Source organism: Stegodyphus dumicola, chromosome 2 (assembly GCF_044657685.1).
Source record: "Stegodyphus dumicola isolate Sdum_Otavi_A_Nest chromosome 2, ASM4465768v1".
NCBI classification, from domain to species: domain Eukaryota; kingdom Metazoa; phylum Arthropoda; class Arachnida; order Araneae; family Eresidae; genus Stegodyphus; species Stegodyphus dumicola.
The window spans coordinates 251713348-251741097 of NC_140769.1; the positions used below are offsets into that span (position 1 = coordinate 251713348).

At 32.0% G+C, this 27750-nt stretch overlaps 1 protein-coding gene across 2 annotated transcripts in view; it reads right to left on the reverse strand.

Annotated features, from left to right (window-relative positions):
* The window catches only part of LOC118194738 (CD9 antigen-like), a 136244-nt gene that overhangs the window by 11227 nt on the left and 97267 nt on the right, over positions 1-27750 (reverse strand). Inside the window, exons 1-5 of one of the 2 annotated variants that reach the window (XM_035365939.1) lie at positions 17822-18015; positions 16103-16294; positions 13880-13954; positions 11266-11364; positions 6847-7053 (exon numbers count right to left, since the gene is read on the reverse strand). In XM_035365939.1, the coding sequence (XP_035221830.1) occupies positions 6847-7053; positions 11266-11364; positions 13880-13954; positions 16103-16294; positions 17822-17923 (675 nt within the window). In that variant the 5' untranslated portion in view covers positions 17924-18015. Of the gene's footprint in view, positions 1-6846; positions 7054-11265; positions 11365-13879; positions 13955-16102; positions 16295-17821; positions 18016-27750 lie in introns of those variants that run through there. The other variant, XM_035365946.2, reaches the window with a different exon arrangement.

Here is a 27750-nt window from a genome sequence, read left to right on the forward strand (position 1 = left end):
ATGTGATACAAGCAGTGACCTGAAGCAGGACAAAGTCAGACAGAAGTAGCCATATGGCTAAATATGAGTCCTTCTGTTGTTCTTAGACTTTGGCAACAATTTCTGCCTGCAGATTTGGCATCCAAGAGGTTCAGCGAAGGTTGGCCATCTGCTACAACCAGTGCCTATGACTGATATTTGTTGTTATGTGCAGGAAGGAATAAAACCGCATCACGACTCAACTCAGATCCTCTCTTGCTGCAGCCACAGAAGGTCGATGTCAACATCAACTGCATGTAGAAGGCTTAATGAAGAAGGTTCATATGTGAGGCAATCAGCCATTTGCATGCCGCTCATGCCACCTCATAGAAGGAAGCTTTTGAGGTGAGTACATTAACATATCCACTGGACAGCTGATCAGTGGAGGATTGTTCTTTTTATGGACGAGTCCAGGTTCAGCCTCCAAAGCGATAGTAGCCACTTATTTATTTGGAGAAGATATGGAACCTATTATCATCCATCAAACATTCATAAAAGAGATGCACATGAAGGAGGCGGTGTCTGTATTTGGGGTGGTATCTCTAGGTGGTCGCAGAGACCTCCACGTCTTTCCACATGGACCCTTGAATTATCAGAACCACAGAGATGACATCCTTGATGCTTATGTGAGCCCTAATGCCAGGGCAATAGGTGATGATATCCTGCTACAGGACGACAATGCTAGACCACACAGGGCTTGCACAATGGATGAGTATCTTCAGCACATGGAGTGGCCAACTCGATCACTGGACCCGAATCCTATCGAGCGTGTTTGGTATGCTTTTACGTATAACTGTTCTCAGTCCTCCTCTTCAGATCCTTGGCATGTTTGCAACTGCTTTGCAAGAGCAATGGCTCTCACTTTCTACGGAACTGATAGATCATATAATTGACAGCATCGCACATCGCTGTATGTGCTTTAGGGGAAAAGGAACTCCATATAATATTCTATGCAATTCCATAATTGTATGGTGTTGTAGAAATTAGGATATGTATAAAATGAACAGTGAACAAATCAGATGTGTCAATTTGATATAGGAAAATCACATTAAATATGGAGTTCGTTTTCCCCTAAAGCACATACAGCGATGTGTGATGCTGTCAATTATATGATCTATCAGTTCCATAGAAAGTGAGAGCCACTGCATCATAATTGTATGGTAGTTTCTTTTCATGTAATTTTATACCTTACTATGTCTTGTATACTATGGTTCAGTTTCATTTAATTCTAAGTGTTAACTTTTTGAGTAATCATCATTTTTATGATTTTTCCTTAATTAGTAATAACCAGTATATATAAAAGTTACATTCATTTTGGATGTATAAAATTTTTCCAATATACCAGTGTTGAAAGTGAGTTTTGAAAAAAATTCCCTTTCTTATTGTAAGACAATTTGTAATTCGAAGTACATTTCTATACTCAATATTTAAGAAAATAAAGCATGCATCCACCTTTTTCAAAATTCCCATAAGAAACTTAGCTTTTTAAGTAATTGTCACTTTTGAAGAGTTAATGATAACCAGATAACCAATTTTCTTAATTAATGATAACCAGTGTAGAAATCTGATTCACTCAAAATTAATGTACTAATTTTGGCTCTTTCTTCTAAATTCAAACTTTAAAAATATTTTTTGTGAATGAAACAGCGAGGTCAGAAACACAGCTAGTGGAATTTTACATATCCGGCCATAAGAAAACATATGCACAATTTAAATGTCCATTGCTCGTGTTTATTTTCTATTTATATTACATTTTTACTTTTGTCCTCTATAAATTTTGCAAATGCTGGGCTATGACCTGGCACTAACTAACATGAAACTGCATTACACTAACATGAAACTATTTTATAGTTTGTCAATATATGATGCAAAAATTTTGTAATTTAATGTCTTCATAGATGCCACATGATACTGAAATTTACTGCTTATTAATTTATTTCTTAGTTTAGTTCTTATTTTAATATTATCTGTGGCACCACCAAAACTTGTTTAAGCTCGACTGTAATACAGTAGCAAACCCAACAATTAAAAAAAAAATAAGAGTGATAGAACCGATTAGAACTGGAAATTATTAACAGAGTTTACTGTTATATTCCAATCAACTTTTGGTGGTGACACAGTTTTATTCACAATTTCAATCTTTATTTGTTAGTTTTGATAAGCATTCAAATGATGTCCAGACAGAAAAAGTTTCATCAATAACACTAACAATAAACAATTGAGAGATATTCAGCCAAGCACAAGTTTCAAGAATGCCAATAACAAACCTCCACATGAGGTTTGTCCATTACACGTACAAAAAAGAAGAAAACAGTCAGGATTCAACAACATTCTGATAAATATATAAAATTTGGTTTCATGAAAGCTGCCAGTGAAAAACTATTGTGTGTTATTTGTTATACGGCCTCATCAAATGAGTTCATAATGCCACCAAAGTTGAAGTGGCCCTTGGAATTAAACAAGCAAAACAAGCTGAAAATTTCTTTATAAAGAAGAAAGAATTAGTGGCTAGCAAACAGAAAATGTCTTCAAATTTTTTCTATGGGGTATTTGTCTACAAATCTAGTTATGGATTCTTTGTAATGAAAATGTTGGCATGCATGGTATGAAAAGAGCAAAACAAGATAAGCACGTTGTCTCTCATCAATAACAGAGTGAAACATTGAATCATGAAAACAGCAAATATCAAAGAAACTGTTGCAGTTTGCTTAATATTTCTGCATGTTTCTTTTATCTGGGAGGTGCATGAAAGTACAAATGTATTAGGCAGTGTCCATTTAATGTATTTTGTGAAATATGATTATTAGAATACATTCTGAATTTTTATTTTGCATACCACTGAGCAGAAGTAGAAGAAATTTTTAAGTTAATTGATACTTATCTTTACTTATCTTATCTTTATCAGTTCATATAACATTGACTCAATACAGAGCTCTTTCCAAAATAAAAAGTATGGCACCAGAATGTGATTGCACTGCAGCTTACAAAGAGAAGCCTTGGCCATACAAAAAAGTCATTTTTTTTTTATAAAACATTGTCTCATAAATTCCAGATTATTCAGTGCATTAGGCAAAGTGTTGGGCAGTGAACATGAACATTTCTTTTACACTCTAAAGTATGATGGTTACCCTGAGGGAATGTTTTGCAAAGATATAACAGAATAAGAAAAGTGTTAATGTTTTTAAATTGACATCCCTCCCAATAGCTAAAGATACAATATTTGAATTAAGATGATCTTAATGATGTTAATAGTTGGTGAAGTTATCTTAGCTAAGTTTTCATATTTTAAATAAATTAAATCTTTCATTTCAAAGTGCAAGAAGAGATGGAAGCTGCAATGAAAAAATTCAGTTTGTGGACCCTTTATGTGGAAGCAGGAAATTATAATGCTTTTATGAAGCTAATTGAAGTGCAAAAACAAGACAATATTAATCCCAAGCCTGAAGCAGATGCTATCGAGGAACATCTGATACGAATGCAGATAAATCTGAAAGAATTTTTCCTGCAATTCATACGAACAAAACACGAATAAAAAACCCTTTCACAATTAATATAGAATAAGGTGAAATTATTGGATTCAGACTGAATCCAATAATTTCACCTTATTCAGATACTGAATTCACTATCAGATTCAGATACTGATACTGAATTCAGATACTGAATCTATAAGTGAATTGCCTTGTTATACAGCACTAAAAGATATCCATTTTTTAGCGCAAGAGTATCCATTTTTTAGCGCAAAACACAACTAACTTTTAAGTGCCTTTTGTTACAGTTTTACAAATATAAAACAGGCTGCTTGGTACTTGATTTTTTAAAAAAATAAATACAAAAATCAATTAGATGTCAAACCAGATTTAAGAATAAAATTTTCATCTTTTTCTGCAACCTTGACGCAGGTAATACTTGCCATTAACATTTTTTTATTCTTTTACATGCATTTTTGTTAGTTTCACAATAAAAGAAAAATATCTGAAAATTAAAATTTGTTTAATTTACCAATAAACTTTCTTATTGGCTCATGAAAGAAAAATATTAAAACAACCGAGTCATGGAAAAAATAGTTTGGGAAACTTAGCTTTGGACTTAAAATTAAAAATACATACATGCATTTTTATTGGTTTATTACTGTGTGGTATTTGTCTTACTTCCTCTTTCATACAATTTCAATCCCTTCATAATGTATTCCAGTTTGCCACCTATTATTTATTCTGATGTTTACACATGATCATATTTTGAATCTTAAGTTTACAAATTTTTATCAATAGTCAACTGGCTTTGAATTAAAAAAAAAAAAAAATCATTTGATAAGTATTTCCTTTTCTATCTACAAAAGCAAACATAACATAATGCTATATGACCTATTTTATCTTACTGCAACTTTATGCACATTAAGTAACATAATGTTTTATCTTTCTTATTTTATTGTTAATCTATATGCATATAATTCTATTTAATGTTAATATTCTGCGTTGAAATTGCAGATGCTTTAATTCTCAAAATATGTTTGAAACTGAAATCAGGGTTGCCACTCAAAGAGGAGAATGAAATTCCCTGACTTTTCCAGGTTTTCCAGGTATGTTTCGAGAAAATTCCAGTCTATCTGCGTAATGCACATTGGCTGTGCTAAGAGGTAAATTAATTATGGTATTACTTGTACTGTGTAGCAAATTCACTTAATTATTCAATAAATCCCAGAGGACATTTATTCTTAATTATTCTTGGTACACTTTGTTTGATAATTTTTACTTTTCCGCTTAAAAAACTTAATAAAATTTAAGATATATACATTGGATAAAAACTGTACGTTTTATTTAATTATTACTCATAATCATCCCCAGTTCAACACAAGGCTAATCCGGTTCTTATAAATCACAATGCAAAGCTAAAAATTAGGTTAGATTTTAGGTAAATTTAATTTGTGTGAGGTGTATTCTTAAAAGGCACCTTAACACTTGAAAACACAAATATAATTATAATAGGAGTTGTTTTCTCCACTGAAGATTGAAATTTGAATCTGCCCAATCTGGAATAAAATAAGGCTTTTTTTGCAGACATTCTGCAGCTAAACGAAAGAAAGAAATCTATTTAATGATATTTTTTTACTAAATTGAGGTATTTTATATTTATTTCGCAGCATACATAAGGAAAAAATATGTGCATTAAATTTCGTGATGTCATCATACTGCTAGAATTAATTTCACGATTATTCCAGAGAAAATTTCTTGAAATTTGGAAATATTTACTAATGATAAATAAATTTAGAGGGAAGAAGCAACATTAAATGATATGAATAACATAAAAATAATTACTTAAAAATTTAATTAGAATTTTCAACGATATTTTAGCGAATATAGTTACATATGGTTATCCTAGATGATTGATTAAAATTTTTTTTATTTTACTGCAAAATGACAAGGTATTTATTAAAAAGAAAAGAAAAGAAAAAAAAAAAAAAAAAAAAATTGCGGTAAAATCCTAGTATACGATACGGCTTTCGCATGATTTTGAAAATTGTCGCCAAGAACAAAATGACCCGTTTACTGCTCATCATCATGTCGCCCAATCCCGCTGTACCATACATGGAGATTATTCTGACCAAAGAACGTCTACGTAAAGAGCGGAGGGAAAATTTGCCAAGGGATTTGACGACGGAACGGCCAGAATTTCCCTCTCCGCGATGTGTACAGGAAATTGAGAAACACGTGTTAAGAAGAAACGTTCTTTGACAAAAAAGAAAACTACGAAAATCCGTTTTTAAATTATTGCGAAAAATCCAAGAAGAAACGTTTTATCAAAGAACATTTTTTCTTGGATTTTTCGCAATAATTTTAAAAACGGATTTTCGTAGATTTTTTTCCCCCCGTCAAAATAACTAATTCATGAATTAATTTACTTGCGTCAAAAAATATTTTCTTTTCCCTTAGAGTTTAAAGATATTTTAAACGATATTCATTTTATGAACTCTTGATAACGTGACCTTCGAACTTCGACACCGGTTTCGAGCTTTGGCGACAGATACTATATCGCACATGCACAGCTGTTTCCCGCTATGATGGAACCGAGCCACGTCTGTTGCAGAGAGGTTTTCCTTCTTAACAATACATATTTTTTTAATTCTAACCTTCATGATACCGTATACTATGATTAAACCCATTTTGTTTTATACGAGAACAGGTACTTTCTTTAGTTCATGCACTGCACATGCGATTCTCGAGGTTACTGGAAACCAAAAGTTGCGGGAAACTTGCTTACCTTTCGAAAAAGACAATCAAATTGGAGCTGCGAAAATTGGCTCTATGCCAGCTGCCCGAATGACACTCACGTGACACAAAATTCGCCAAAAAAGTTATCTCTTCCGACGTCGGCGCAAAACTCGCCTTTTTTGGCGGGATCGTTGTATGAAATTCCCTGACTTTTCCAGATTTTGACTAAAACACTTAAATTCCCTGACTTTTCCCTGAATTTTTTGGTCAATTTCCGAATTCCCTGACTTTTTCCGGTTTTCCCGGTAGCATGGCAACCCTGTGAAATAGATATTAAGTGCAACCTGACCATACAGTTGTACAGCTTAAAATGTATTTCTTGGAATATACTATATTGTTTGGAGATTGACTTATATAATCAATACTAAAGAAAAATAAAATCTGTATTAGACTTTCATATATCAGGTTATCAAATTATTTTCATATTTCTTGGAATATACTATATTATTTGGAGATTGATTTATATAATCAATACTAAAGAAAAATAAAATCTGTATTAGACTTTCATATATCAGGTTATCAAATTATTTTCATTTTACATTTAAAAATATTTTATACTTACATCTGAATGAAGCCGAGTGGAATATGTACCCAGAGAACCAATGCTTGTTGCTAAATCACAATCTGTTGTTTCAGGAGATACGCAACATGAATGAGGGACTTTGAAAGCAAGATTCTGAACAGCTGCCAATATAGCTCCATCTCTTAATTTCTTATTGAAACTAGAGTCTGACCAATCACCGATTCCAGAAGCACCACAGCATTGGAACTGGTGGAGGGAAAATTTAACAATATGATGATAAAAAAAAAAAAAAAATTTTTAATATAAAAAAAAAATAAAGATCTTTCAATTGTCTTAAATACAAAATCCTTAAAATGTAAAATGATAAGAAATACAAATAAAAAACACAGTATAAATTTTGATATATTTTATCAAATTATTCTTACATTATATTCCTTATTCTCCAGAACTTCAATCATAGCAATGAGCGTTATTGACTAATATAAGAGAATTTTAATGGTCAAAAGAATATTTTTAAAAATTCAAACCTGATTTGCCTTCTAACTAAACAGACCAGTCATTAAAAATATTCCAAAAGTACATATTTGTATTTGTTCACGATATGTAAATGTGTATTTCTGCTTGATAATAATGTATATATCTGCTTCATATTTTAAAATCAGCAGAAGTTAATTCTGTATTTTATGAATTTACAATAACTGAGTCAGTTTGGATATTGTCACAAAAAATCAAAATTCTACAATAAAAGTTATAACACAACTAGCGGGCAAACCCACCAACTGAGTGGGCTGTGTCTGCTTTATTTATTGTTCGTGTCTAAAAGAGTTCCCATGTTAAATCTGTGGAGATGTTTGATATTTCAATCAAAAACAGAAAATATTTTTTTTTAATCTACCTAATCTATCTATTTTTTAAAAGCCAACAAGATGGACAAGCTGCACCTATCTGGAGGGATTTTCCTTTTTAAAAATTTAATCTTGATTTAAATGAAATCATTTATTTCTATACACCCCCCCCCAAAAAAAATACTTTTTATATGAATGAAATCAGTTCCATAAATACCTAAAAAAGAAAATGCATAAAATTTTTAAAAAATTATGACAGCAATTGTATGTAGACCTTAACAACTCTAAATTTCATTTGGAATGACGGACATAAAATTGACTAATGCATAATTCTCAAAAGATTTCAGCTTCCTCTTGATTTGCTTCAGTTTATCCTAGACATCCAAAAATCTCAAACTTTTTCAGTTTTATGTTGTACCTCCCTGTAAACAATATTTTGTGTGAATACTTTACAACAGCTGGGTAACAAATGGTCTTGCTTCTTGGTGTTTTCCACTAAAACATGAACATTCCTCACAGACGAACATCTTGAAAAAGCTATATAAAGCATTCCATGACTGAAAACTGGTTGCAGTAAATAAATTCCAACTTTCTTAAGTGTTTGTCCCTGTGACTTATTAATAGTCATACAAAATACAAGCCTGATAGGAAATTGTCTTCACATGAGCTGAAAGGGGAGGTTTGAATCTGAAAGTGAAAGTTCAATACGTGGAATGAAAACACTTGATCCAGCATTCTGTCCAGAGATGACTTCGCAATCTAAAACATTTTGCATAATTCTCTTCACAATGGGCTTTTCCACTGCAGAGACCCATCGATGGATAAAGATTTTGTAGAAGCATAATTATAAGTCCAACTTCAGAAATTCAGATAATGAGGTGGCATGCCAGAAGGCGTCAAGCCGCGGATGAAAATCCACCTGATATGCGACTTGTTCTTCTTCATCACAAATAGCCGAATCTGCACTGTAGTGTGTGAAAACTTGATGTGCAAAGAATTTCTTCATTAAGTTTCAAAGTTTCCTCCTTTTGACATAAAATTGTTTTATTCTTGTAAGTTGGAATTCATTACTGCAACCAAATATTTCTTCTACTATTGAACTGTTGACACACTGGAATTTCAATAATGACTTCATCCAAGCCACTGTCATTTTTAAAACGACCATCTTCCAAATGCAGAAGCCATTCTGAAAATTCTTGTTCTTCTGGACACAATCGCATATTTGTAGAAAGACTTCCTAAAACTAAAATTTTACAGCCAAAAGAAACATCCTGCCCAGTCTACTCACTCAGTAGTCTGTCAACAGCTTCCAAAGCATAATGAGATGTCATGGCGCATTTTTTTCATATAAAAAGTTTTGCAGTCTTCAAGTATCATACTTGAGCATATCTTGTTTAACATGGCATGAAGAATTTTCCAAAAGTGGAAGAAGCAGCTTGAAAGTAGAGCGTACAGTTCTTCCACCAGTCAACAGCAGAGCTGCAATACCTGTCCACACAATGGTAACAGCGTGAAGAATTGTCTTAAAACGGAAGGTTTTTGCAGCTCTAGCTGCATTAACACAAAATGTATTCAGTGTGTTAGGATTCTCATCTTGCATAGCTTCCAAAACCGAGTCGTAAACAAATATCTGTTCAAGATTCAACATCTGATTCAACACTTGGGCTTGTTCATTTTCATACTGGACATCGAACTGTGAAACATCGAGAGAAACAGCATCATTGAATGTTGGCTGAGGGAGACCAAGAGCAGAGAGTGAAATGATGTGCACTTGTAACTGGTCTTCTATACTTCTCAGTGCAATACTGAAACTGTCTTCTAAGGAGTAAGATTTTGAAAAATCTTCAAAAAGGGACTCTTTAAATTCATTCCACAAAGAGATGGGTTCTGTAGGGTTGCAAAAAACACATATAAAACAGAAGAGATGTCTTAGCTGAGATGACATTTGAAAAGCTGATGCTTCTGCCAGAGAATTTTTTCATCCAATTTTTTTAATGTTATATTTAAAGCAGGTATATTGACTAAGCATCTGAAATTACTTTGCATTACCTCTTGTAATTGTAAAAATCCCCCCCCCTCAGAAAAGAGTTCATACCTTGCTAACTTTTAATACTAACATAACATATATAAGGTGAGCTAAAAAAGGATAAAATTCTTTAAATATTGCATCATCTGGCACGAGGTGTACATTACAGCTACTGAGTGCACCTAGTGGCAGGTTTACACAATAAACTGCCATTTGCTTTGTTTCACTATGATTGTTAGTCAACTGAATACAGCGACTGAAGAGAGTATTGGTACAACTGTTCATCAGATCAAAGAGCTTGAAGAAAAGTGTCTGTGAAATTTTGCTGCAAACTTTGCAAAAATTTTACAGAGACATTTGAATTGCTTAATCAAACACACAGGAAGGACTATATGAGTCAAATGCAGTTCTATGAATGGTTTATGTACTTGAGAAAGATAGAATGTTGGTCAGTGAGGACACTTGGCCTGGACAACCTTCCACATCAATAGATGATGACCATGTTGAGAGAGTTTGTTAAGTGACTCATAGAAATCACCATTTATCGGTTCAAGAAACTGCTAACAAAGTGAGCATCAGCATAAGAGCATACCATCAAATTTGACAGGAAAACTTCAGAAGTGTCAGTCAATACAAAATCTGTACTGCATTTGTTGACTGACGACCAGAAACAGAATCATATTAAAAAAAGTCAGAAACTGCTTGATTCAACAAGCAACAATAAAAACTTCCTTAAGAAATCCTAATAGGACATGGAGAAGTGGATTTATAGGCATGATGTTGAAATGAAGATGCAATTGTTACAGCAGATAAAGAAAGAATTTCTTCATCAAAAAATGCCTGCATGTGTGGGTCAAGATCAAGGGGTGCTGTTTGTGTTACTTGATATGAAAGGCAATGTCCATCATGAATTTGAACCATGTGGTAAGATAGTACACAAAGAGATGTACTAAGAAATTTTAATGCATTTGAGGGGACTATGCACAAGAAGAAGCCTAAACTGTAGAAACCCAGACTTGGATGGTGCATCATGATCATGCGCCGGCTCATGCATCACTCCTCAAATACAGTTATCAGGCAAAACATCAGACTTCCGTATCCCATCCACCTTGTTCTCCAGACCTAGCCCCAGCGGACTTTTTTCTGTTTCCCAAGCTTAAAAGCACTTTGAACAATGCTATTTCCAAACCACAGAAGAGATTCATCACAATTTGATAACAGACCTGCATACCATCCAAGAAAGTAAATTCCAGGAGGCCTTGAGAAAACAAAAGAAATGTTCGGAATGGTGTATTTTGCAAGAGAAGGGGCAAAAATTTGACATTTTCTTTTAATACACCTCTAACATAGACTTTTACATAATACCGTACAACTAAGCCTATATGAAATAAATTCAAATACACTTTATAATTCATCCATTAACTTTTAATAGAAAGTTCATTTTTTCTGATAAGAAATAATCATTTAAAAAAATTAATAAATGCTGAATATTCCCAATTTGAGCACAGTTATTTTAATAAATATCATTCTAAACTAAATGTATGAATGCAGATTATTTTTCAAAAATTTCACATTAAAATTGCATACCTTTTCTTGCATTTTATCAACAGCCAAAGTTACAGCATCTTGAACACTATATTCATTCTTTATCATGTTTGTAACCCTTTTTGTTATGGCCTTTTTTACCTAAAAACACATTAAATCAAATAAAAAAAAATTATAAACTTCAAATATTTTCAGATTATTAAGAATCACAGAAAAGAAATAAGAATAAAAGTTCCTTATACACAGTTAATAATATTCATGATGATGATAATAGAAAGTCCATTTTCAGAAACAAAATCATTGTGAAATGACTACCACAAATGACTGCTCCTATGATAGATACTTTAAGGGTTGCCTTGTAAACAACATTCTGAGATACAATTCAGTTAACATCAAACATCTATCTCATAGAGGCATTTTACTGGTTAGAAAACCTCATATTGGCTATTATTTCTTTACGCTTTTTCCTTGTCTGATCATTTGGAACTTTTTCCAGACTATGGACACTACACATTGTAGCACACTCAGTGTTCTGGGAACAACGATCTCGATTCCATCTTACTGATGATTCTATCCTTCAATATTTTAACAACTTGCATTTGTTGCAACAATTGGAAATTTTAATAGAAAACAAAAAGAATCCAAATTTAATTGCATCACAACAAATTCAATTTCAAAATGTAAATAATAAAATCCTCATTTTGGGAGTCTCTTCAGTTGAATGAAATTTCTCCTGAGGAGAAAAAACAGACGAGATAATTTCTCCTAACTAATGAAATTTTTTATTATCTTCTAACTGTGAGCTCTTGGAAAATTTAATTTCATAAAAACCGTTTTTCCAAGAAACATTTTGGATTTGATGCTTTGTACTTTTTATTTTCATAAGCACAGTCTACAGGGTAATAAATTCATTAACTTGCTTTAATCAGGAATTTTGATGTTACAATTATGTTTCATTACTTTTTGTACTAATAATAAATATTTAAGTTACGAGATCTTCAGATGTTACATAGTTTGAACAATAGCAGACCACTGTCATGATACATATTTTCTACCTGTGGGCATACATCTGAAAAATTGAAATTCATCTGGGAAGTGTTAGAAAACAGAATGAATTTTCATAACTCAAAAACATGCTTTGACTAACACTTAAACATTTTCGCTTTTCATTACCTGCTGCTTTATGCAATAGAAAGGAAATAAAAACATAAAAAAGAAACTTTGTAGCAGAGGCTGTACCTACCTGCGCTACTTGGTAAAACATACTAATATAAATCATGTAAATGCATTTTATGATCATAGTTAGAACTGCTATATATAAGACATTATACTGGTCTTGCCTCTAAAAATATATACATAACTATTACATCAAATAAGTTTTATAATATATTATATGAAGAGCACATTTGTGCAAATAAAAATAAGTTAATGATTTAATTTTTTTTTTTTTTTTTTTTTTTTTTTTTTTTTTTTTTTGTTGTTGTTATCATTCACAATGCATTTTTTACTTTTAACACTAAATGATTACAGTTATGTAGTAAATGGGTGATTATGGTACGACGAACAACAATTTTATAATACAAACTGCTATCGGAATATTTTCTTTTTATCTCCTCCCCAAAATGACTACAAATAATAATAACACTCCGAGTGGCATGAATGCCTTTATCCTCTCATGAGATTGTTTATTACCTGATTGATATACAGGAGCTTATAGATTAAATTATTTGGTACTATTCCGTTTTGAGGACCGTAAAAAAATTGCAGCGAAAATGTATGCGCAAAGGCGCCAAATCTAGCAAACACGCCCATTTAACAGCGAGCCAAATCTAGCGTACGCACTGATTTCAAATTCGTAAGTTTAGATAGTTCTACATTTCTTAAGATGCCATTGAATACTAGTTTAATTTTTAAATCCTTTTCTGATAACGCTATGGATTTAACAATTTGGGAATTGCCCAGTGCCGAAAAGTCTGCAATAGAATTTTTTCAAAGAATAGGCATCGTTCCTTATAGAAAATTATGTTTGAACAACCAACGAGATCAAATTATGCTTCAGCGATAACTCGGTAGCGGAATAGCAATGCAGGAATCCATTCAGTTATGTTTAGCCTTTTTTATATAAATTATAATAATAAAAAAGTATTATATGAAATTAACCTTTCATCTAAATTAAAACAATAATCTTAGATAGTTATTCACTATTATACTTCCTTTCTTGTATTAGGGCTGCTGCAATTATTTTTGGCAGCGCTGACATCAACAATAGTTTGGAGATTTTTTACGGTCCTCAAAACGGAATAGTACCAAATATTTTTCTAACTTTCTTTAATGATGTAAATATAATCTTAATGAATGAAAATTTATGAAAACAGAAACTAAAATAAGTAAAACAGAAAATGGATAAAAATGAATTTTCTAATGTGATGATGAGATTAACACAATAAAGGAAAGTTTTGGTTCTACATGAATTATTCAGCATCTAAGAGAAGCTGTTTAAGTATTACTAGTTCTTCATGATCAGATACAAAAAACTGCACTGCTCATAGGATTAAACAATTTTACTATTAATATTTTTGTTTAAAAATGTATATTAAAAGAGTAATAATTGGAGAACAATGAAAATGCATTTAATTGTTTTAAAAATAAAACATACCTCATCTTGATGAGAATAACCATACACAGCACCAGCAATTTCAGCAGCGAATATTAGTATAACAAAAGTCGAAAACTAGGAGAAAAATAGCAGATTTTCATCATTTCATGTAAATTAAAAGTACCAAAATTAGACTGATTAGTTAAATAACAATTGCATAATATGTACCATAGATTTTTTTTCCCTCTTTAAGTAATTTCACAGAAAGTATCAGAAACACAGGGGGGGGGGGAATTAAAAACAAAATTTTGCAGACAAATATAAACAAATAATAAAATTTGATTTGTTAACCGACTTTTGTCAATTTACTGTGCTAATACTTACAATATAACTGCAACATTTAACAAATTCTTTTAATCCGTTATCAATACATTTGAAAACAAATCCTTCATGTCTCCATATACAATGAATGGATATTGCAACTGTACCCTAATAATATTTTGATGATTTTTAATAGATCTCAAGCTTTAATTCTAAATAAAAAAAATACTGCATAGCAAAATCTGAGACTGCATCAAACACTTATATTATATCACATCTAAAAATCCTTAAAAGTACAAAATAATTACCTTAACAACAAGGCAATTATTTTACTTAATAATAATAAAAAAATTACAACAATAATAATTATAATGTCACCTTTAATTTCAAACACTCAATACAGAAAACTCTAAAAATGGCGCTTTTATTTGATCAGAATGATATAACGGAATGCCAGTAGTTAATATAAAAGTCACTGCAAGCACACATTTTCATTTGATTAGAATATGAGTATGCACAAGACCACGAAAAACCAATTACAATGCCAAATTAGAACACATGAATTACAGAATGAGAACTTGTGATTTACTATATATTTACAGGATAATGCATTTGCTGTACTTCTGAAAGCTTGTTCTTACCAAGTAATTAAATTACTGGCGATAGAAAGAAAAATCACAGTAGCCCCCCCCCCCCCAAAAAAAAGAGAGAGAGAGCCAATATTAGATATTTCAGCTATACAAGGGTGGATTAAATTGATACAACAGTTGAACTATTTGATAAATTAGAACATGTTTTGGTACTTTTGCATTATATATCTGGCATGCATTTTGGAGGGTTTTTAAATCGTGAGCAATTTTTAATTACAAGAATAGCTTATGGATACACAATCACGATAGTGCCAGTTGACTTCTCTCTCACATTCACAGACACCAAAAAGCATAGCAGGTGCATAACAGAAAAGTACCCACCCATTTTTTAATACCTCAGCATGAATTACAGATGTCCCATACCATACAACATCATCATAAAAGAATCAAAGGCTCCTGCACTTTTTGAAGTATTCTACTCTCTCTCAATAAATTGGACATCTATACTTAGAAAGACTCCATGCAATTTCCTTAACAGTAAAATAGCAGTGGCTCCATATGCAAATTCTTCAGTGCTCTAAATTACTTCTACATCTGTTATTTCTAAATTATTAACAGAAATTATGGAAACTTTTGAATGAATAGCAAGAGGCGGAAAATATGAAAATTTGAAAGAATCTAACATAGAGACTTGCTGTTGAGCAATACTTCTTTATTTCAAAAGATTCTCAGAAAAAATTCAACTGCAGTGACTGAAAGGGATTCAAATAAACAAAGATAAATTATCTGAAATATCCCTGCAGGAACACAAAAGATATTACCTCATCATAATGAATATCAAATATTTGTCAGAAATCTGTCTCATAGTATTACAAGATCTTATTTTTGGAACAATACAGACCTTCCGATATGCAATTACTTAATAAAGTATTACATACAGAACAAGTTTTTTGAGTGTTGTGGTTATACTCATTAAAATTAAAAGAAAAAAAATTAACCTTTAAAAATGAAACACTAGAATTAATGTCTTGTAATGTAAAGTCAGACATGACAATCTAAAGTTAGTCATGTGTAATTTGACTAAATCAAAATAAAGTGTTTCAAAATATGAAAATTATTTGTTAATACCTAATAAAAGAATTTTTAAGGCATACATTATAATCTAGTTTAAATGCCCAGAAACAAAAACTGTTATAAATTTAGCTAATTATTAACATATATGATAATAACTTATTCAAAACTTTAATATTAGACATTGATTGCTTCCTGTTTATCTTTCAGAACAACCCCTAAAATTGTTAAAAAAAATAAAAACATTAACTATAAAAAGTTACGAAACACTATAATAGTAGGTAAAAAATTTAGAACTTACACTTCCCAGCATGCAAGAACTTTCTTGCATTGCACCACAACATCCTAAGAATCCAACCAAGGTCATTAAAGACCCAGCTGCCATCAATATGTAGATAGAGATGAAAAACTTGTCATTGTGATCTGTGGCCAGGTAAGAAGCAGTATCAACATACATCCATATTGACAATGAAAGCAGTGCAACTCCTGCCAACTAAAAAAAAAAAAAAAAAATTCAAAAACCAGCATTCTATAATAATGATATATTAATTCATATGAAAAGACCTGTTTGTTGTACTGTGCACTATAAAGGTGACATGCATGCCAATATATATATATATATATATCAGTAATACTTTTAAGTGATTATAGTCAATCTTTTAAGTGTTCTTATTTCCTTACTGCCTATGATGTTTAGTAGAAGATTTTTTACCTATGATATCTTACCTCTAATGTATAGCACCTATGATGTTTATATTATCATTTTTTACAAAATGTAGCCTAACAATGACAATATGTACTTAAAAAATTAAAGAAAAAATTTCAGCAAAAGAAATATTAAATCTATAACCATAAAATAATTAAAAAATAAGAGGAAAATCAAATGATAAATTTATGCTATTATTATACATAAATACAAATCCTCTTTGGAAAGTTTTTTAACATCCTCTTCGAATTTTATGTTAATATGGAATCGCTAGTAACAAATTGTTAACCAAACAATTTTAATACTATTTTCCTAATATGCATATTAAATATTACATTAAACAGATATTTCCCTACATTTGGATAATGATTTTACTAAATTAGATCAGAATGTTTTGTTTCTAAAGAATATCTGAAATTATAAGTAAACATATCTGAATATTCAGTGGAATATCTATATAAAAGTTATCACCCTCCTAACACAATATTAGGCTATTAATTAATCAAGCAGAGATTAACAATAACTCTGATATTTCTGAATGCAGAATGTATTTCAGTAGTCATGTTTAATTAAATTTATTAGTCATTTTTTACATGGTTCCTTTACTAAAACAGATATCATTCAAAAGAAATACGAATGCTTCTTTTTTTCACTGTTTTCCTACTAGAATTCATTTAATTAATGAATGCCTGCAGGCAAGATAAGACTTAAAACAGCAGACTTTTGAACGTAACAGTTAAATTCTATTTTACACTATTCAAGATTCATAGTAACAGATTATATATTAATAGAATAATCTAGCATAATTTACTGATGTTTTAATTTACAGTACACTGCATTATTTTGCAAATTATATGCATTTTTTATTAGTATCTTTAACTATCTACACTGTCTCTCCAAAGAATTTCATAACAGATTTCATAAATAATGATGATGAAAACATCTTTCATAAATCATAAAATATTTTAAGTTAAGCTAAACTCGTGGATTCTTTCCATTTCTTTCACAATATGTTTCAAAATACCCAGTCATTAATTTTAAATATTTGAGTAGATTTATTACACAAAAGAAATTAAAATTTCTCACGACTGAGTGCAGTACAGGAAAAATTCTGTTTAAAGCAAAAGCTGATAGAAGATCTGTGTATACCGGGCAATTCAACTTTAAATTTTTCGAAGATATGCTATTGCATTTAGCAAATGAGACTTGAGAACTCGTATATTGCCTCATAAGCCTTACACGTAAATGTTAAAATTACATTATACATAATAAGTTTTCTTCGCCTAAGAGCAAAATTTTTTTTAATACACTTACTGTTTCCAACACTATAAATAATATAACACCGGCTAATCGACCATCGGTTTTCAAACCATGAAATTTTTCAAGATACTGGTATTCAATCTTAATCAGGCCCATTTCTTACAGCATATTATTAATTAACACTATTTAAATCTTTGTACAGACGCGCTCATTACACATAGCAAAAACCATTCTTCCCTCGCCATCGAGAATGTAAACAAATCACTGAGTTGTTATCATCCTGTACGGGCATAGATTTCAGTTGCGTCACGCCACTTCCTCAATTGTTTTAGATATTTTCCCTTTCCCAGCTTTACTTTTCCCGTTCATTCCCTGTACCCGAACGAAATTCCTAAAAGCAGTTCAAGTCACATCACGTCAAACTGTTTTACATAACGTATTTGAATGCATATATTTTAGAAAAACTGCATATAAATATTCAAATACATAAAACTCAGAAATGACGAAGCAGAAAAGAAATACCTCGATTACCTCGATTTGCAGGGAAGCACTAAACTAAAGCATAAGGTATAAATTCTTATTTCATGAAATTCAAATAAAAATTTTCTCATATTTAAGATTTTGCATTGTAGTAATAGATTATATTATACAGATAAAAATAATTTTCAAACTTTAATATAGTTATTCCTATCATTATTTTACTGTAAAAGTTTATCAAGATCGAAAATTACTCCTACATGGTAAACACGAGGAAATAATTTATACTTACGAATGGAAGATTGGTTTCTAAAATTTAATCTGACAATGAATTTTCAGAAGTTGAACATATTATAAAACATTATTACATAATGGTCTTAATACTTTATAAATATGGGTTTATTTGTCTTTCAATAATCATCTCTTGATAGTGCGTAAATTAATTTCAGACTGATTTATGATAATAGTTTACTATTACTATAAAAAAGGGGAAAGTAAAAAAAAAAAAAAAAAAAATTTTTTTTTCATTTATCAGTCTCGCAATGTGATTTAAAAAAAAAAAAAAAAATATGTGAGCCACTAAAAGCGGAGGATTTTTAAATCCAAATTGTTAAGGAAAATTTAAGTGAATTTAATCAAAATTTCCAAAGAGAAATTTAGGCGAAGTAGATAGAAATTGTCTCGAAAAAGTAAGAGGATTCAATTATGCTTACGTATGTCACTTCTATGCCAACGCTTCTTTGTTCCTTAAAAGTTTCGTTAATGCTCTAATAAAATACGTATATGGGCATCTCACGATTTTATTTTTAGTCACATAATACTTTTTTTATTAAAATGACTAAAATTTCTTTTTCCATAGTTTAGAACTAAAATCGAGTAACTTACGAAGCATTTTTATATATTTTATTTCGCGCATTTTTTTGTCTACAACTGCGTTTCTTAAACTGTCGGTCGTGACCCCAAATGTGGCCGCTAAAATTTAATTCAGATACATGAATTTGAAAAAATATTAGTCGCAATCCTTTCATTATCTTTAATTTAATATATAGTCTGAATCAAAAGGATAAAAGTCCTACGAAGATTAAAATAAACTTTTATTAAGTAGAATAGAAGAGAAACACGCCAAGGTGACAATCAAAATCGCAATAACAACCTTGTATTTAGCGTACATATCTTAAAACACTCAATCGATTTCGAGGGCAGCTAAAGGTCCCTCCTCATTAGGAGAACGAAATTACTAGAAAGGGGGGGGGAATCTTCGTTCTCCTGATGACGAGGGACCTTTAGCTGCCCTCTAAATCGATTGAGTGTTTTAATATATGTACGCTAAGTACAAGGTTGTTATTGCGATTTTTATTAAGTCTTTAAATTTAACAGAAGGCCACTTGAACTTACAAAACAAAACTCCACCCTGCATCGCCTCGTATTATTTTTTAAAGAAATTAAATAATGAAAAATATGCATGTATGTATGCATGTTCCTCGCAATGGGAAAAAACGACGGTGCCCACAGTCATCCAATTCTGTATAACGCAGTCCTCCACTCGAACATGTTCACCTGAAATTCGATTTTGTTTTATTATTTATTTCATATTTTGTAAAACTTTAATGAATACTTGCTTAGTGATCTGACAGAGAGCAACGGCAACACTGTTCGAAACAAAATATTTTTATCTTTCAGCCCTGGAGACTGTAGCCATTTAGAAAAAATATATATATATTCTTTTTTATGGTAATTATTTTCGGGGGTTAGTTTTCAAGAAATAATATACTGAATATAAAAATATCTATGGCAACCTCTAACACTCTGTCGGAAATTCTAAAGAACGGTGTTTTTAAATATTTTGTGATTTTGCTTTTGAATTGTATGCGGCGCTCGACGAAAATTATGCTTAATTATAAAGCTAGGGGGGAAAAATCTGAAAGGCTTCAGATTTTAAATTAAGTTCAAAGGAGTGTTTAAAAATTTGAAAGGCTTCAGATTTTAAATTAAGTTCAAAGGAGTGTTTTTTTTTTAACGTTTTGTGAGTTACCTTTATTTATTAAATATCATGTTCTTCGCATTTAAACCATAAAATTCAGTTCAACAACAATATCGCAACATAATTTTAAAATGAGTATATCTTTAGAATTTCCGATGCACAGTCTCGCGCGCTGGAAATAAAAACCTTTTTTTTTCCCCACATTGCTCGCTTTGAAGTTGTTTAGTTTATTGTTAATGAAAAATTCGTTGACGTGTTACAAAATATGAAATCGATCATAAAACAAATTTCAAATTCAAATTAGGGCTTCCACATGTCCATATCTATGCAAGATTTACGTTATTCAAATTTTGATGGCTCTAGGTACCGTTGTTTTATCACAATGCGAGAAACATACATACATTCATGCAGATTCTTTATTATTTAATTTCTTTAAATATAATACAGGGCGATAATATTTGGTGGCAACAATTTGAAAAGTGAAACAACGCTTGTAGTGAATCAACGTGGAATGCGAAAATGAAATTAATAGTCTTTCTGGGCAAATTCCCTTTTGGAAAGAAAGTGTTTTTTTTTCGGGGGGGGGGCTGGATAAAATCTTAACAAACCCTTTTAGGTGACCATTAAGACCTGAAACTTCCAGATTCCACCTACTCGTCTTTTTCTCAAGACGGCTTGCCTCTATTCAAAAATTGCTGAAACTTTCTAGCATTAAATATTTGACCACTGTCATTTGTTTCTCTCTACGTTTTAAACTGCTTCTAAAGCAAGAGATGTCATTCTCATTGCAAATATTCATGCTACGGTTACTACTGCTTAATCAAGGTGATAGTGCTCTATGAACCTTTGCATATTACCCAATTTTGCACAAATTTCGCGGTTCAAATAACTAGGAACATCTTCCTTCTGTCTTCTTCTGAAGACATTTTATGCACTGTAAAAGCTACCTTTTGGAGTATCAAATTGATTTGTTCGTGATCCAATGTGCTTCGTGAACTGATTTGTTCGTGAACCAAGGTTCCACTGCATATTCTCCTTACTTCCACGAAACACTTTACTACACTCATGTCCATAAACTAAGGATAATTCGGAGTCACGCGGAAATCGAACTCTTAAATAAATATATTACCTGTAAAATCACTACACACATCTTCAAGAATAATATGCAAATTTCAGAAAGTAATTAGATGACACCGATGGTACGTCACAATGACGAGAGTGTAAGAGAGTGATAAGGAATACAGGCAAAGAAATAAAATTGTTCACAGGCGCTTTATAAGCATTCCAGTGCAATAACCGGATAGTTATGACACAAAAGACGCATTTGGATGATTTTTTACGTGGTAGAATTATCGGCCGTCTGGAATGTGGGCGTACCCAACTGGAAGTATCAGACAAACTTGGAATTGCCCAGAGTGTCATCTCTAGGCTTTGGCAACGATTAAGATGATGGTAATGTGAGTAGACGTTATGGCACAGGTCGCCCCAGAGTTACAACGCTGAATGAGGACCGGTATTTGGCAGTTACTGCCAAAAGAAACTTAGCCTGGAGTAGGGAGCATGCATTGTGGATACCGCAACAGTGGGCTTGTGTGATGTTTTCCGACGAGTCCAGGTTTAGCTTGCAGTCTGATTCTCGCCGGACTTTCATATGGAGAGCTCCGGGTAAACCGTTACCACCAAGAATACATCATTGAATGACACCGTTACGGTGGTGCAGGAGTGCTCGTTTGGGGTGGTATTATTCTGGGTTTCAGAACTGATCTGCATGTTCAAATTGGAACCATGACAAGCCAAATCTATCGGGACGTCTTTCTGGAACAACATGTACGTTTGTTTCGGGGCGCCATGGGCGCACAATTTGTGTTTATGGATGACAACGCCCGTCCCCACCGTGCAAACATCGTAAGCGAATGCCTTCAATCGGAGGATATCATCCGTATAGATTGGCCAGCATTCTCACCGGACTTGAATGCCTAGGCGTTGTGCGGACTGTTTTGCATCATCTGGGAGACATACAATGTATTAACAATCATACCAACCATGTAATATTGGTTTTTGTAAATAGGATTTTTTTTTTTTTTTTTTGTAATTTGCTCCAGGTAGAAAAAATCGCTAATTTTTTTAATAGTATCAAACATATAGCATCTATTTTTGCTCTTTACCTTTTGTTTAATAAATAAGCTTTCAAATAAGTCAAATTTGTTTTGCTTCTAACTCTTCCTTTGTTTGATTGTGCATTATCCTTAATTTATGGACATGAGTGTATTTATGCATGCATTTCACATCGTTATCATAAATTAAATGTTTCTAAATCATATGCTGGAAAAAGAAAGGAGACAACAACACCGTTAGTACGTAGGTAGTAAAATAAATAATACCAAATAACAAGTAAGGTATGCAGCAAACATAAGATCTTTTATTTATCTTTTTGTGGACTGTCACATATTAAGTTATCAAAGGAATGGCTATTCGACACAGTTCTTATCTTTCAGATTATGACTGTAATTATTGAATAAAGTCAGTTGATTAAGTTAAAAGTGGATTCTTTTATATCTTCATCTAAAATGGACTCATTTTTATCTATCTAAAGTGGATTCATTTATCGTACTCATTTATATCTTTATTTAAGTTTCGGTAATATTTAATTTTTTTAATTTCTTTAATTATATGTTTATTTATTTTTTAAATATAATTTACAGTACATTTAACTGATATATTTAATGGCGTTTGTATATTACTGTATATATGAACAATTTTACTGAAGTTATGTTTAACATTGCAGTAACTTTTGCATAAAGTAACATGAAAAGACGAAGCTATGCCAATAAGATTATAGGATGCAAGTCTATTTAACACTGAAGTAAATAGCTATCTCGGTAAATTGGTGAAATATCGTAAAGCTCGCGACGGTTTTGGCGACAAATTTTTGTCGGCAAAAAAAGCTGGCGAATATCTGGGGACATTTTTATCCGGTCCCTGTATATGTGACACTATAATTGAATTACTGTAATTGATCCCTATATGTAACTATAATCACATCTGTCCGTTATATGCAACTTCAACCGTACCTGCTTTCCAGTAATTTCGAGAAATAGAAGGTAATAGAGATTTCTCGACAGCTGGTTGAAAACTAAATAAAATCAGAGAAAACATCTCCTCCTAGTTTCGAATACAGAGTATTATCTCCCTGTCAGCTTCGCCCTTTAGTTGTGTGTAAAGTTCTTAGTAGTTTGAAGGGTATCTACTGATTGTGCTTTGTAATATTGAGAACAGCTGTACGAGTATTTTTTCCGGAAATTTCCAGAACGTTACAGTGTTCCTTTTGGTAAAGCTATGATCGGTTCTGTGTGCATTCAATCTAGTACGAACAGGTATGCATGCAACTAATAGAACTTAATCGATTTTATTCTTGGTTTCTCAGGAAATATCTGATTTAAGCCAGTATGTCATGCAGTATTTTTCTGTTCATCTTTTAAAAAAAACTTACTGCAATATATTTTGAATCATAACAACTATTTAATGAATACCAAAAACATACTAAAAGTAGTTACACTACAAGAAAGTTCTAGTGTGCAAGCATAACAGAATTAAAATTTGAATAATTGCTCCTTGCTCTGCTTCTTGTGAATAAATAAACTGCTCTATTATTTTATATTAGAAAAGGCAAAAAGAAAAAAAAAGGTGTTCGGCGTGGACCCACTCAGCTTATCGGTGTTTACGTTTACAGCGTGGTAAGTGTTCGCATACTTTTTTTTTTTTTTTTAAATAGTCGCTATACTATTTATATTTTGGATGTAAATTGATCAAGATATCCAGATGATGAATATATCTGCATTTTCTTTGGGTCACCTGCAAAAACTATTAATGGAATTTTAAAAAAGTTTCAAAATTTTTGTTTAACGTTTTGCTCTCCTGACATTATTATTCACAGATTTTATACGAACTGTTAATACACAAAATACTAACTCGGTATTTGAAAACACTGGAAAATATCAAAATCTTTAATTTAATTATTCTTTGTTTTGAAGGTGAGAATGGCAACGATCCGAAAAGCAATTTAAAATGAAATGTTATGTTTTAAGACTTTTATTCTGGAATATTTTTAAATATTTAAAACTGTGAATTTTATGATTCCAATAATACAATCAACGGCATGCTACAAATCTAATTATTAAGATTTAATTTTATGATCGGCATTCTGTGGTCTATTTTGATGCTAGTTTTAGGATATTATGAGATGAATGAGTTCTAAGGCTAGAATATTAAAATAATGGTTGTAGTTTATTTTAGTTATTATTTATTGTTACTTTTGTAATTATTCATTGTAACTTCTTTAGTAGTGACATCAGCATCTTGGTTAATATGATTCAAGGCGAAAAGAAAAAAATGGCGAATTAAAAAAAAGCAGGGCGAAAAGAAAAAAAAAAAAAAAAATGTGTGAAGCGTGGACACGTTTGCCAGTAATGTTTTTGAAAATGAGAGGAATCAAAAACAATCTGAGAGAAAACATTCTAAAAAATTTTAGTTCTGTCCGGGCGCTCGACGAGTTAACATCAATATTAACCCGTGCGTTGGTTCGCCATTTTTAATTTAAACCTTTAATCGGTTGGTCAGAGAATCGGGGGTTGACTAACAGCGGAAGACTATTCTACTTCTTCGAGAGAAAGAAAAAAAAAAAAAAAGTCTTCCGCCTTCCTTCTTTATACATCTGGCAACAACAGCCGCAGAAAATGATTCCCTTGTTGCCGAAAAACCCTCGCCTATTTGAAGAATGGCTTTTCATCACGAAAAAGCAAAATGAAATTTTTTATAGTGTTTCTCTTTAGACGAATTCCTATTTACCACACGAGGATTCGGCGAAAATCAGTTTTCCAATCGATAAAACAGCACCATATTTTTTCCCCCCAACGCGGCGCTCTCCCTTAAGGTAAATATTATTTCCATCAGGTGTTACGATGCCACTGAAGCCATTTACTATTTGCTAGCCTACTGGGTAATAAAAAAAGTGCAATAAAAGGATGAAACTGTATGTGAGTGACGTAAGGTAGAAAAAAGGTCTCTGAATGATTAATAGGGTCTTTAATCAACGAATCAGTCGTTTTTAGAGAAGGTTCAGTGCCAATTTATTATTTTATTTTCCCCTTTATTGTTATCATTCTGTAGAGAGTTCTATTGCAACGCTAGTTTAAACAGGTGAATGACCTTCAGGTAATTTAAAAATAATGTGAGCTATTTACTTCACGTAAATTTCTAAAAATGGTGAAACTAAATTTAATTTTCTGATTCACTTTTATATAATATTCCGTTAATTTCTTAATGAAGTTCATGATGGACACAGATAGAATGTTAAGAAAAAAAAGAACAAGAAAATAATGATGCAAAACATTTATATATTATTTAACAGCAAGAATTATATTAGTTGAGTATTAAAAGGCATTTTAATGGCAAATAAACAAAAATATAAAGACATATAACGAGCACTAGAGATTATTAGTTGGATCAGTTATCCTAATTTCAATTTGTAGGCTGTTTCTATCGCTTGAAATGAATGCTTATCAAAAGAATTAAAAAATACCCCCCCCCGGTTAATCAGCTATTAAGAATAAGCACAAAATTCAAAACAGTGATTAAAATTAATCGTAGCGCCAAAAAAAGTTAGGGAATTAATTCCTTACTGTTGATTTTATTCTAATATGTTTGAACAAAATTATTTTCGAAAGCCTTAAAATTAAAATATATTACGTTTAGTAACACATAATTTTCTTACGATAATAACGACAAAAATGACAAAAAATATTTGAGTCATTCATTACTCTTACTTATAAAATATTATTATTAAAAACATTGGGTTGCCAATAAAAGTAATCTAGGTTTGCACAAATAGTGTTCCTTTCGTTATTCTTCCCGTTTGTTATTCGTTTTGTTATGTTTGTTTTGTTATTCTTCTGTCAATCTTATATAATTTTATTTATTTATTTATTTGAGATTTGGCAGCTGATACTTTAAGCTTGCAATAGAGACGATTCCGTGTATTTTTGTTTAAACAGTTAGTTTAACTTAAAAATGGAGTGCAAAAATACACATTTTTGACATATTTTGCTTTTTTATTTTGATAAAGGCAAGAAAGTGACTGAGGCTCACAAAGAGTAAGTATATGGTGCTGACTGCTTAACAGCACATGGGTCGAACTGGTTTAAAAAATTTCGTTCTGGTGATATTCATTTGCCGTTCTGGACATCAATGTGGCCCACCTTCTGAAGTTCATGATGACAAAATTAAAGCTCTAATTTAATCGAATCGTCATATAACTCATTGACAGATTGCAAAAAAAGGTAAATACACTGCCCTCCAAAAGTTACGAAACAGTATGTTTTTCAAAGCTTACCATTATAAAAATGTCAGTAACGTTTAAATTCACAGTTCATACGCATGACAATAACGAAGTTTAGAAAATATATGCAAAAACAATAGCTACCACTTTTATTTTATAGAAATGAATACTTTTATATAAGAGTTGGAGGAAAAAAAATGTAATTTTTGTTCGCGAGTTTTTATCTTTAATTATTATTACAATTTCGTGGACAATATCCAGAAGAGTCTATTAATGTACAGGAGAAGTCGTTTGCCCGATTCGTTGAGTGGCGGGCGATCTGAAGGATGGAAATGGCGATGTCACAAGCTGATGCTGCTAGACGTCTCAATGTCTCTCGTAGTGTGGTCCACCAACTATGGAATCAGTTTGAATCCAAGGATTCTGTGTCTAGAAGACATATTCCAGGCAGACATAGAGTTACAACACCTGCGGAAGACCATTATTTAGCTCTTTCGGCCCAAAGGAGGAGTAACATTACTGTGCCTCAGCTCATGGAAGATCATTCACTGGCAACAGAAACAAGAACCTAAGCTACTACAGTGCGCAGACACCTACACAATACAAGTCTGTATGAAATACGGCCAGTTAATTTGTGACCCCTTGATCCGAGGACACAGAGATGGTCGTTTATGTTGGGCAAGGGATCACGTCTCCTGGAACAGTCAACAATGGGCGTCTGTTCTCTTTACAGACGAGTCCAGGTTCATATTGGAGAAAGATTCAGGTTGTCAGCTGATCTGGAGGGAACAACACACCAGATACAACCAATCCCACATTGTGGAAAGATACAGTTACAGAGGTGGTGGAATAATGGTTTGGGCGGGATCTTTCTCGGTGATCACAGTGACCTGCATGTGTTCCATGGAGGAACTTTGACCGGTGTGAGAGATCGTGACGAGATGCTTGATCATTATATCCGCCCATATGCCGCTGCTATTGGTCCTGGATTTCTTCTGATGGACGACAATGCGCGACCGCGCCGAGCTCGGGTTGCTGAATAATATCTTGAGGATCACGGTATGGAGCGGATGGAATGGCCTGCTCAATCCCCAGACCTAAATCCAATAGACCATCTTTGAGTTTACCTTGGGAGACAAGTTGCTGCTTTACGTCTTCATCCGAAGTCGTTAGATGAGCTTGAACAAGGAT